The sequence below is a fragment of the Phocoena sinus genome, chromosome 7, assembly GCF_008692025.1.
Source record: "Phocoena sinus isolate mPhoSin1 chromosome 7, mPhoSin1.pri, whole genome shotgun sequence".
NCBI classification, from domain to species: domain Eukaryota; kingdom Metazoa; phylum Chordata; class Mammalia; order Artiodactyla; family Phocoenidae; genus Phocoena; species Phocoena sinus.
Window position 1 is genome coordinate 92,156,596 of NC_045769.1, and position 13,148 is coordinate 92,169,743.

General features: G+C 35.4%; 1 protein-coding gene across 6 annotated transcripts in view; it reads right to left on the reverse strand.

The window, feature by feature from the left end:
* SPOPL (speckle type BTB/POZ protein like) overlaps positions 1-13,148 on the reverse strand; it is a 62,729-nt gene that overhangs the window by 15,683 nt on the left and 33,898 nt on the right. For 3 of the 6 annotated variants that reach the window (XR_004350766.1, XM_032637894.1, XM_032637895.1), the window contains exons 2-6: positions 5,759-5,895; positions 5,452-5,573; positions 4,913-5,064; positions 2,891-3,018; positions 1,083-1,178 (exon numbers count right to left, since the gene is read on the reverse strand). Coding sequence is in view for 5 of the 6 variants with exons in the window: in XM_032637894.1 (XP_032493785.1) it covers positions 1,083-1,178; positions 2,891-3,018; positions 4,913-5,064; positions 5,452-5,573; positions 5,759-5,836 (576 nt within the window). In the remaining variant the exon portion in view is untranslated. Of the gene's footprint in view, positions 1-1,082; positions 1,179-2,890; positions 3,019-4,912; positions 5,065-5,451; positions 5,574-5,758; positions 5,896-13,148 lie in introns of those variants that run through there. The other 3 variants (XM_032637896.1, XM_032637897.1, XM_032637898.1) reach the window with 2 other exon arrangements.

The following is a 13,148-nucleotide window of genomic DNA, read 5'->3' on the forward strand; positions in this document are numbered from 1 at the left end:
AGAGCAGAAATTAATGATCTAATTAAAACTGATATGCAATGAATTCTGATGATTATTTTCTTTGATACCTATAATTAAGAAATTGGTAAAATTTTCATTTTTTCTAGTACATATTCAAATATAAGTAATGAACATTCTTACTGAATGGAAGCTAGAGTAAAAAATTCAGAAGAAAGGCTGAGATTCTTTCCTGAGGTTAAACTGTTGTTCTTTCAAAATTAAACAGCAAATGCACAATACTCAAAACTGACAACGTAAAACCTCAAACTCATTTGACAGCTCTTTTTCAAATTTGCTTTTGGATCAACTCTGAGAATATAATTTAGACTAAAGATGAACATGTGCAGGTTCTAATCAGCTGTGACTTCCCTGCAAATCTGGGACCACTGGTTCCTATTTTTAAAACTCTCAATTCTCTGAACTAATTCTGAAGGCTAGCTAGGAATATCCAAAGGTGCATAGTACTACAAATTTTGCCACTCTAATCAACTACCTAACCATCCCTTACACTGGCTCCAAAGTGAGAAACTTTTAGTAGTCCAATTTCATATCACCTTCTAGAATACTGGGTATTAGACTTTCTGGCTTTCATAGACAGGTATCCTTTTGTAGAATGCAGATGATAGAAATCGGGTTGTCAGTTTTCCATTTTGTCATTTTTAGAGAATAAAACCCAACTTCCATCCACTATCAAAAGTATTTTAAAATAGAAAGGTTAACTTAGCAACAGAAAAATAGGAGTGGAAAAAAAGTCCTTCTAAATGAATTAATTTAATTTTATGAACAATTTATTACATATATTCTACCTGTATATATAGTCTTCTGTATACCATAGAATAGCATGGGTCTTTGGACCATAAGATTATTTAAAATCTGCTGGATTCCAAAAGATAAAGCAATTTAACCAATTTTCTATTTTTCCTACTTATTCCTCAATTCCTGTTTTCTGCATCACTTTGGGAGAGAAGGGGCAGAACTGTTTACACTGCCAGAAATTTCTACCTCTGGCTATTTGACTCATAGTACGGAACTTGCAAGATTATTTATGTCTTGCACCAAAGGGTAGCACCAGACTGCCTTACCTGTCTACAGCACCACTTGCAGGGGAGGGGAGGAGGCAGTTCTTTAGGTAGGCCAGTGCAATGCTTCCTCCTCTTCTGCAAGCAGTGCTGGAGATGCTGTAGAAGGAAGGGCATCAGTGAGAGGTACAGAAGAAAGAGGGAAAGGGCACAAGGAATGTCTGTTCAAAGCACTTTTTGCCCACCTACGTTAAATACAGTGCCCAGGGTATAAAGGTCTACATCAGTAAAGGTATGTATTACAGTATCCAAAACTGAATTTGATCAATGTCAACTTAAAATATATGTCATGGTGGGTTCGATTTTTAGGAGGTCACTAGCTTGTATAGTTTAGCATGTGAATAAAAAGTATACTTCAAAAACCTGTATCAGAAAAAGATCTTAATTTCAGCCTTCATTCTGAACTTTTTGGTTGTCTAGGTTCCAATAAAATATACTTAGGGAAATATACTTAGTAAACAATATTTCAATTCTAAAAAAAGAAATATTTTCTTAAAATGTTTATTCACAAGAAGACTTTTAGCTGCAGTAGTTTTTTTTCTTAACTGGATTACACAACCTTTAAGATCCTTTAAATTCTAAGATTACGTGATTAAAAAAATTAACATGCTGAAATTTAAGATAACTGCTAAAATTATGAAAAGATTCTACGTTAAGAATGCTTAAATAAATAAATAAAAGAATGCTTAAATAACATAACCTACAATTATTTAAAATACTACTTAGAGCACCTTATCTATTGGCAACAAATGCTTTAGTATATATTTTTATCAAATTATTTAATGACAAGCTCTGCTCAAGACACTTGCGGTATGTGCTTTATCAACCAAATAATTGTATTCATAACAAATTCATCATACAGTTCATTTAACTTGTCTAAGTGAAAATAAGACGCACTATATTTGCACTATGTAGTCTCTGGGGCCATATTTCAATTATTCTTCTGACACAGTATAATATATAATTAGTTTGTAAATCTTGCCAAGAAATTTTACACATTTTCTATAAAAGGAGTAAAGCTACCTTAGTAGCAGTTAAGGAAGTTATTGTGCTTCCAAGACACTCATCTGTCTACAATAACCTACTGAAATATATTTAATGCTGAGTTTACCTGATCATCTCAACGATTCATATAGATAAAGCTACGTAATAACAATGACAGAACCAAGTTCAAGCCTCAAATTAAGACAAATCATAAGTGTAAATTATTAGAAGGGGCAATGCTGGTAAGTTTCAAAAGATGACATTTCATGCATATGATTATATCTTATAAGTCTGTCAACAGACATAGGTATATCTTAAAAATTTTGAGATGCTTTTGCTTATAATGCTAACATCTATTTGAATAAATGAATCTAACTGCTTGAATGAACAAAAAGCTTCCCAGACTTTTTTCAGGCACTTTCACTTCCGTTCAAGTATGGATTCAAACTGATAAACTAGTAATAATGTTTAATATCATCAATCTGAATATGACAGAAAATACTGACCATCTATTTAGAATTATTCAGAATGAAGAAGATATTCAGAAATCTTGATATGAAGCTATACACATCCATAGTCTTCCTATGAGGAAGAAGTATTTAGTATGTGGTAGTATTACTGTATATACAATTTATAGCTTAAAGACATGACAGAATTTTTTCAGACTGGGCTACTACATTGATTTCTAAGAAAATCCAGTCAGCTTTTACATGGTTAAATATTTACATATAAAATATTACCAATTATACCAGTTACTTAGTGTATATTTTTGCTTCATCACTAAATATAGCCAAACAGTGAGTTCCTTGAATAAAAAATGTACCCACCTCACAAAATAATGTAAGCTTGTCATCTGGTAAAAGACCATTAGCTTCATCAAGCAAAAAATCCCTTCGAATGAATTTTTTAAAACCCCAGTCTTTCCCTTGTACAAATCGATATGCTCTTTGGCTTTCTGGTGGAAAACAGAATAAAAGTTTAAATAAACAAGTATCCAAGAAACATTCTGTTAATGATAACACAGTTAAATGAATGTGAAAAATAGGACTGGGCCAATACATCCATCATAAAAATTACAGATATGTGTGTTCATAGGTAAAATGTCAAAAGAGTTACATTAGGTAGAACCAGATCATTTCACAGCCTACCAAAAATTCTGGCCATTATCAGTGAGCTCACTTTCAGATTCCTAGATATCTAAGTAGAAGAAAAGCCAGATCAAATGTCAAGGAGAAGGAAGAGATCTTTCAAACAATCTAAGCCCTTTAACAATGAAGTAGGATTAAAATACATTGGCATAGGCATACTATTCATCATCTAATATCAGAACCAACTTAGAAACATACCTCTCATTTCTTGTTTCTCCCTTTAAAAATGGATGCTCTATATCACCAGGGCATCCTATAAGTTTTCCTGGGATAAACATCCCACTGATTTAAGTTGCATTAACTAGAGTAAAATCCATTAACTGGTAAAAAAGCTAAATAAAGTCCCCTATCATTTCTAGGTCTTCAGACATAGTCCCATCACCTCTAAAAACAATTTTCATAAAAGTCCAGAAGATGGTCTTAGTATGATTAGTAAAAGATTTAGTAAATGTCTGAAGTAAATGTTTCAAATGCCTAACATACTGATTAACAACTGTATACTATGAAATAAACAAGGTCCTTTACAGAAAGTATTACCTGTTATACAAGCTGAAGGTAGAAAACCAGTAATAAATTTAACTGAGATACTCCATGTTAAGGACTGAACGTTTGTATCCCCTCAAAAGTTTCATGTTGAAACCCTATCCCCAAAGTGATGGTATTAAGAGGCCAGTGAGTGGGATTAGATGAGGTCATGAGGGTAGATACCCTCATGAATGTAAGGATTAGTGCTTCCTAGCCCTTTCCATCATGTGAAGACACAGTGAAACACTGGCAGTCTATAAGTAGAACAGTTGGACTAGAATCTGACTATGCTGGCACCCTGATCTTGGATTCCCAGTCTCCAGATTTGTGAGAAATAAATGTCTGTTGTTTGTAGGCCACCCAGTCTATGTTACTTTGTTATAGCAGCCTGAACTAAGACACTCGCCTATCTTAAATGTCAGACAATGTGAAAACACATGTGAAACTATGTATTACCTTAGCAACCAAATATATTATTAATGTGTGTATTTGGAGGGTTTTTCGTAGTGAGGTTAGTACTTGATTTTTGTTACTTCCAGAAATCACTTCAAATTTAATGCAGCAGTTCATGATATATTTTCCTACTATGCACACTGTACATTTCCTACAATGATCTTCTGTTATGAAGTGCCAGGCTACATGGTTTCACCTGGCTATAATTCAGAAGCTTGAACTGAATTTAACAGGTCCTGAGACTAAGAAAAACTGATTTCCTTTCAGTCAGTGTTCAGCCCACTGCTCAAAAAACTTCTAGTGACAAAATATCAGGACATTCAAACTCCTTTCACATTGTTCTTCAGATTTTATTATCTGGCAAAAATGGCAAGGAAGAAAAAGAAATGTTTCCTGAACACCTATTATATATGCCAGGCATTGAACCAGGCATCTTGCCCTAACAGTAGCTGTTTTTACAAGTGAAAAGTGAATGTCATTTTAGGGCATAAAAAATTTAATATGATTTTAAACTAATTTTACATGTCTTAGGAAGTCTAAGACTTAGTAAAACAACTGTAACTGTACACTGGCATTTAAAATTAACAGCCAAAATGAAATGTTTTGGGTTAAGCAGATTTTAGTTTTAGGGAAAAAAATCTTAAGTTTTTCTAAGTAAAAGTGCGGAAGTCACAGTACATAGTTACACAGAGACTTCTTTAAGTCAGTTTGGAAATCACTTACCCATTGCTTTTGTTTCTTCCCTTTTAGCGTTCAGAAGGGAAAATTTGAATTTTGCTCGAACTTCACTTTTTGGACAGCTGACTAAAAGCAAATATAAGGACAAGTAGTCTTTACTTTCATCATCTAATCCCTTTGGATTTACCCTCAGGCACCTAAAATAAAACAATAGGCTCACAAGGAGGAAAATAATACTTTAAACATTCAAGAGAGAAGATACTGAAATCATTTGTTAAATCTTTTTTTTTTAAGAGAACTGATTTTAATTTAGAAGTGTCTTCAATTATCCACTTATATATATATATATATTTTTTTTTACAAAGTAAGTTTATCTTATTTCTTTTTTTTTATGTTAAATCTTAATAATAGAACAGCACTCTTGTCAATATCCTCACAGTTCTTTACAATTCTCTATACTATTAGGAACTTATAAATCTAATATAAAATTAGACAAATATCCATTCAGAAACAGTAACAACAAAATTTTAAAGTAGCTGATGATCATATCAAAAACAAATACCCAAAACAAACAGACATCTTACCATTTCATTTTGTCACTGGGGCTAGATGAGAATGTTGAACTTTTTAACACTTCACCCATTTCCTCTCGACAAAAACTGAAGTTATTAATGGTCCACATGTAGGAAAACTTTACAACTTTAACCTAAAACATTCAGAAAAGCACTTTTACAATGATGACTTTCACACTCTTGACCTGTCACATGTTAAACATTCTTTGACCCACTCTTCTAACACTTCTAGAAACAATGCCAAAGTGCTTCACAATATTCTCAAAATACTATACAACCTGTAAGTGACATAAAGGAAGGCATTTTTAATAGGATGTACCTGTGTGTAACACCAGCTTTCTGCTATAGGACCAGTAGACATATCTCCAGAGAGAGGTGGGGTGGGTTCCCGAGACATTGCCACTTTATTGTAGTCTTCTAAGATTTAAGCAATATCCCACACAGTTGAGTGCTTTACTACAAAGAAAAGAAGTTTAATTTACTAATCAAAAAGTTTAACTAACTGAATCAAGAGGGAAGAAGTATTTAAACAGTCATAAAACAATTACTTTCTCAAATTACATTATGAGGAAACATGAGGATTTCATTTAAATTAATGAAAATTAATTTTTAAGAAATAAAACCATAAAACTTTATGCCATATAACACTTGAAATCTGAATGAAGTTAATATTTACAGATTTTATTATACAAAGGCATGCTTTCCATAATTGTCACAAATCAAAAAATAACATATAGCTTAATAGTAAGATCAAAAACATAAAATCACAAAATAACGTGGAAACTTGTAACAATTAATATTTGATTCACCTTCCTTCACCTTTCCGTTGACATATTTATGAAAATCAAAAGGGCTACGAAGTTAGAACAGCCCTGGAAACTACAAATATTACTCGTCTCTCAGACCCCCAAGTTCTGACCAACTAAAAACACAGAATGAGACATAACAGGCAATGCTGAAGAATTATATTCCACAGAAATCTACCTCTATCTCAGACACACAGGTTCTCAGATGAGACTTTGTCCCTATCAGAGTGTTCCCTACCAGATAATATGTACCATCTCACAAAATTTCCTCCCAATTGGCTGTTCTTGAACTACATCTACTTGGACACATAATTAATCATCATAACCTGGCCAGGACATTTAGTGACTAGATGGTGCTTTGCAACTTGGAAAAGTCTATAAAAGAGGCAAAATCCAGAAGAGCTACGTAAGTATTGCACTTTGCAGGGGTATGGGTGGCAGTGTTGAGATTACATTCCAGTACAAGGAATCAAGTCTGGAGAACACTGTTTTCATTTAAGAATAATTAATGAGTGAAGAAAAGCACATGAGTCCTATAAAAAGAAACTACTAAGGGAAAAAAAAGGAAGGACTTCATTCAAAATGCAGAAGAAAATATCTGCTCTGTGTCTACAAGCAATGAAACAATAGTATGAAATAAGAAAACAAAGACTGAAGAAAGCTTCCTGAAAGATACGTAAAAACAAAAAGAGGGCTTCCCTGGTGGTGCAGTGGTTGAGAGTCTGCCTGCTGATGCAGGGGACATGGGTTCGTGCCCCAGTCCAGGAAGATCCCACATGCCGCGGAGCAACTGGGCCCGTGGGCCATGGCCGCTGAGCCTGCGCGTCTGGAGCCTGTGCTCTGCAGCGGGAGAGACCACAACAGTGAGAGGCCCACGTACCGCAAAAAAAAACCAAAAAAGATATAAAAGGTATAAAAAAATGCCAAACTACAAATGAAGACTCACATTCAAAATCTGTACTAGAAATAAACAATAAAAATAAGAAACCACCAAGATTAAAAAAAAAATCATAAGTATCATGTTTGATTAAAGGAACAAAACTCAGGATGGCCCCATTTTTCTCCTCATTGTTAAATACATATAGGAAACAGGATTAATTACTACAGAGGTCTAAGGGGAGAAGGGCTGTAGCACAAAGATTCTGCACTATATCATGTTTCTACTCCTTTATGATTGGATTGTTTGAGTAACTCCCCCTTTCAATAATGGCATCTATACTAATATACTCACCCAAATGTATTTATGTAGGTTCCTCACGTACAAGAGTTCCTGTCATATCATGTACTTGCAGCATGACACAACTAGGCAATCAGCAAAGTAGCCAGACAAGAAAGTCAGGATGATAACATTGGGAACACTCTATGAGGAGCACTTAAAAGTCACAATCAGCATTAAAGGAGAGGTGAAGAAAAGTGGATGTCCCTTACTTAAGTAAGCTAGAGGAGATAAATGGTTGAAGGAAGGAAGAGTGCCTCAAAGAAAAGTGAATACACAATTTAAGAGCATTGTACACTGTCACTTTAACAAGAATTATTCACTTCTACATAAAAATGAGGTACTGCTTGTAAGTACCTCCAGCTGTTATCTTCAGTTACTTTTATAAACCACAAATGGTTATTTACGTCTGAAAACAGAACAGCAAACAGGTAGTCACAACAGGGAGACCCAGAGCACCATCAAAGATGTTGGTTCCCCCTCCATATTTAACAGCTTTACTGAGGTATAATTTACGTATCATGAAATTCACTCATTTTAAATGTACAGATCAATGATTTTTAGTGAATTTATACAGTTGTCCACTCATCAGTACAGTTTTAGAGTACTTCCAGCATCCCAAAAGGTCCTTCCCACTCCCAAATTTAGGGAACCAATCATCTGCTTTCCATAGTTACACCTTATCTAGAAATTCCATGTAAACAGAATTGTACAACACGTAGTTTTATGTGTGGCTTCTGCTCTTTCTCCTGAATATGTATTACAGTTTCCTGTTTCTTTGCATATCTCATAATATTTGGCTGAAAGCTGGACATGTTAGTCAATACACTGTAGCAACTCTGTTTTTCTATGGGTGGTTGTTTTCTTTTTAGTAACTTGCTAGGACTTAACTGCAGTATCCATCTCCACCATATTGTATAGCTGCTGATATCTGTTTGGCTTTTTATTCTTAACTTTTTTTGCCTGGTTAGAAAAGCTGCAGGCTCTCCCCTTTCTTTCAAACCAAGTTTGCTACTTTTAGTTGACAAAGCCAAGTTCCTCCCACTGCCTCCTTGGCCCCAAATCAAGCCCAGAATCAAGTCCACCTGATCTGGCAGCAAAGCTGATGGTCTTCCTGGCTAGCCCCAGGCTAGTAAAACTACCACTGTTTTCTACTGGGTTGAAGGTGGAAATAGGAGCAGAAACACGAGTTGGATATTTCTCTTAAGCAAATTCACAATTAATAAATGTACCGAAAGGGCAACGATTATCAACTTACCCATTAGAAATATGTGAAAGAGCCTGTCCTAGTCAATACTTTTGCCACTGATTCTGAAGCAAGCTAATAAAATAAGCCACAATAACCAACCTTGAAAACAACAAACCAAGAGAAGTATTTGCAATGCATATAGCACACAAAAGGGTAATTTCCCTAATATATAAAGAATTCCTAAAAATCAGAAAGAAAAAGTAAAGGATACAAATAATTCATAGAAAAAGAATTTTACTCATAATTAGAGTAGTATAAATTGAAACTAAGTTAAGGAGCTGTTTTTTAACCCAGGACACTAGTGATAATCCAAAAAAAGTGGTGAGAGTTTAAGGATAGGCACTCTCATACATTTCTTATGGGAATGTATATAAATTGTAAAGTTGTTTTAATAACCTCCCTCATTTTTTTTTTTTGCGGTACGTGGGCGTCTCACTGTTGTGGCCTCTCCCGTTGCGGAGCACAGGCTCCGGACGCACAGGCTCAGCGGCCATGGCTCACGGGCCCAGCCGCTCCGCGGCATGTGGGATCTTCCCGGACCGGGGCACAAACCCGCGTCCCCTGCATCGGCAGGCAGACTCTCAACCACTGCGCCACCAGGGAAGTCCCTTCCTCATTTTTTTTATGGTGAAATTTCTGGCAAAAGGGAAAGGAAATGATGCTAATAAATAAACTACTATTTTACAAGTATAAAAATGCTGATGCTTCTCATGGACATCAAATAACACTAATTATATGGTTTCTGTCAACTAAGAATGATTTCAAAAAGATTCAGAAAAAGTTAGTGAGATGAAGAAGCAATTTGCAGAATAGCTAAAAAGGGGGAGAGTGGAGTTTAACCTCCTTTATAATCAGTTATTAAAGAATCCATGGGGCTTCCGTGGTAGCGCAGTGGTTGAGAGTCCGTCTGCCGATGCAGGGGACATGGGTTCGTGCCCCGGTCCGGGAAGATCCCACATGCCACGGAGCGGCTGGGCCCGTGAGCCATGGCCGCTGAGCCTGCGCGTCTGGAGCCTGTGCTCTGCAACGGGAGAGGCGCGCGTACTGAAGAAAAAAAAAAAAAAAAAAAAAACAATCCATACCATTTTTCACCTATAGTATTTATTTTCAAAGATTATTTTAAACTGTCAATTCCTATAGCCAGGAAAACTGCAGAGAAGCAGATATTACTTTACTGGCAAATCTTTTCTGTAGGACAATCTTACAATTAGTATCAAAAGAAATTTTTTTCTCAGATTCATCCTAGAAATTCATCTTGGGACAAATATCACAACTGTGGGAAAATATAACTAAGTATAAGCATAGTATGTTTTTGTGATATATTTATATACACAGAACTATGCAACCATTAAGAATGTACTTAATTTTCTTAATGACAGGTAAAGTATTCAAAATATGTTTAAAGTAAAACATTAAACAGAGTATGCCTTAAAGGACCTCACTTTAAATAGCACATACAGGCATAGCTCAATATACTGAGGGTTCGGTTCCAGACCACCACAGTAAAGCGACTATCACAAAGTGAGTCACATGAAATTTTTGGTTTCCCAATGCATATAAAAGTTATGTTGACACCATGCTGTAGTCTATTAAATGTTCAATAGCATTACGCCTAAAAAAGGTACAGACCTTAATTAAAAGATACTTTATTGCTTAAAAATGTAACCATCACCTGAGCTTACAGAGAATCATAATCTTTTTGCAATAGTAACATCAAATATCACTGATCAGATCACCATAACAAATGAAAAAGTTGGAAATATTTTAAGAATTACCAAAATGTGACACAGAGACATGACATTAGTAAATGCTGTTGAAAAAATGGCACTAATAGACTTGTTTGATGCAGGGTTGCCATAAACCCTCAATTTGTAAAGAGTACAGCATCTCTGAAGCACAAAAAAGTGAAGCACAATAAAACAAAGTATGCTTGTAGAGTTATAACAAGTATGGGTACATAACGAAAAACAGACTGGTACACAGACACACTGAGTTGAACTTTGGCACTGATAATGCTGCTAAGATATATATCTAAGTATTAACAGAGGCTACCTCTGGGTGGTGAGATTTTTGCTTATTTTTATTTGTTTATATTTTCTACGTATGTTATTATGTTTTAATTAACAGAGATACAAGTCATTATTTTTAAAAGAAGTAGAAAATCAGTTATTTACATGCTTACATTAGCCCACAGAAAATGTGTGTGTGTGTGTGTGTGAGACAGAGAGACAGAGAGAGAGAGAGAGAGACTTTTCAAGTAGTAGACATTGAGAGACATTAGGTCAAAGAAGATGGTAAGTCAAAGAAAACTTTAATCATAATCTTTAATACTTAACTTTCTATAAGAAGATGCTAATTTAATACTAATAAAATAAATAAAATGTAAGTTTAAAGAATCTAGAGTAAAAAACAAACGTTCTTTAATGCCTCTACAAGAGTTTTTACCTTGCTCAAGTGTAACTCACAACATAATCCATATATATATATATATATATATATATATGAACCAAGTAAAAGGTTACAAAGATTTTTGTCTTTTTTCCAACTACTTCAAATGACGTAGTTATGTAATGAGGGTATGAAGAATGCTGGTGAGCAGACTGCATTTGTGCATACTTACAAGACATTATGTACCTTGTTTATTCCCCCACAACTCTATGAGATGGATGTTAATAACCCCACCTTAACTATGAGAAAATGACTAGACAAGTTAGAAAGCTTACTTTAGACTTTATTAACCAGAAAGTGGCTGAACACAAATTTGCCTGTCCCCAAAGTCTACACTGTTTCCATAGAATAATGCTGCTGCTCCTGATATCATAGAGCTGAAACAGCCCTTAACCTGTCTGGTCCAACTCTTACTTTACAGTTGAGGACCAAGATGAGAGAAATGGACTAGACTAGAAAAATAAACTGCCCATGTTTACATTGCTGGATAAATATCAGAAGGACAAAGACAAAGATCTCCTAATGTCCATTTCAGTGTTATTGCCAGTATTCTATTTTCTTTTTCTTCTCTTCAAACGTTAAAAAAAAAAAACAAAAACGATAGACCATCAGCTACCTTCAAGACCTTCAGGACTTCCTATTCCTGTTCTTGCAGAAAGAGCACAACTAATATAAAATCTAGAGAATAACTGTAGACAATCTACACAAATTAACAAATAAAGGTTTCATCCATATTCTAAATATGTTTCTTTTAAAAATTTCAAGTGTGATGTTTTATAGCTTTATTTCAAAAAGCAAGACTTATTAGAATAAACACATATGTAATTTTCTACTTAAAAAAAATGTTTGAGTGCCAGACTTAACGTTCTATTACAGTGGTCCCCAAGGTTTTTGGCACCAGGGACTGCTTTCATGGAAGACAATTTTCCCACGGACGGGGGTGGGGGGTGGTGACATGGCTCAGGCATTAATGTGAGCGATGGGGAGCGGCAGATGAAGCTTCATTCGCTTGCCTGCTGCTCACCTCCTGCTGTGTGGCCCAGTTCCTAACAGGCCATGGACTGGTACTGGTCCACGGCCTGGGAGTTGAGGACCCCTGTTCTATTAGGCATATGTAACAGACACACACTCAGCTACATAAATTCACCATAAAGAATGTCAAATATCCAGAATATATATAAAGAACCGTATGTCAAACAACCATCTTCCTACCACCAAACCTCTTCTTCCTACCAGAAGTTATCTGTATCTTAAAGTTCTAGCATAGCAAAGAATTTCTTCACATTCTTGTGTATCTGTGAATCCCTAAACTATATAGATAGAAATTTACAGATGTAGTAAAGTATATGCATACAGACCTCACTGAAAATGGCAAAGTGGGGTGTGCTTTGTGCAGGCTGGTAACCTTCCTGAAGGATCAGCTTAAGGGCTTGCCTTTGTCTCACCTGTCTTGGAGCTTCTGCAGGGTAGAAGCAGCATTCTGGATGGCAGCATTTGTCAAAACCATTTAAAAGCAAATGTATTACCCCTGTCTGGAACAGGGGTAAGTGTTGGGGCAATCATCAGCCAGATAGGAAAGCCTGAGGAGAAAGAAACTGAGAAAGATACTTGGGAGAAAAGGGCTTTTAAAAGCTCTCACACATACAGGGGAAGTTAGAAGGTCATGTGCATAACTGAGTCCAAACACATCCTTGAAAAAAATGTGAGACAACCCTAAGCTATCAACTCTGGCTGACCTTTAGGTGTCACGCAAGCAGAAAGTGAAGACTAAGGCAGAGCTGTAAATGGTGAAGCTTTGAAGGAGTGCTCAAAAGAAAAAGCCAATTTCTACAAAACTAGAAAAGTATGTTTTTGGCTCCGTGTATTTATGGAAATCAAAAATAAGTTGAAAGTAAAAAGATGAAAAAAGATATCCCATGTGAAGAACCAAAAGACAGCTGGGTAGCTATCGTAATAAGACAAATGGACTTTAGTCAAAAGTTATCACAGG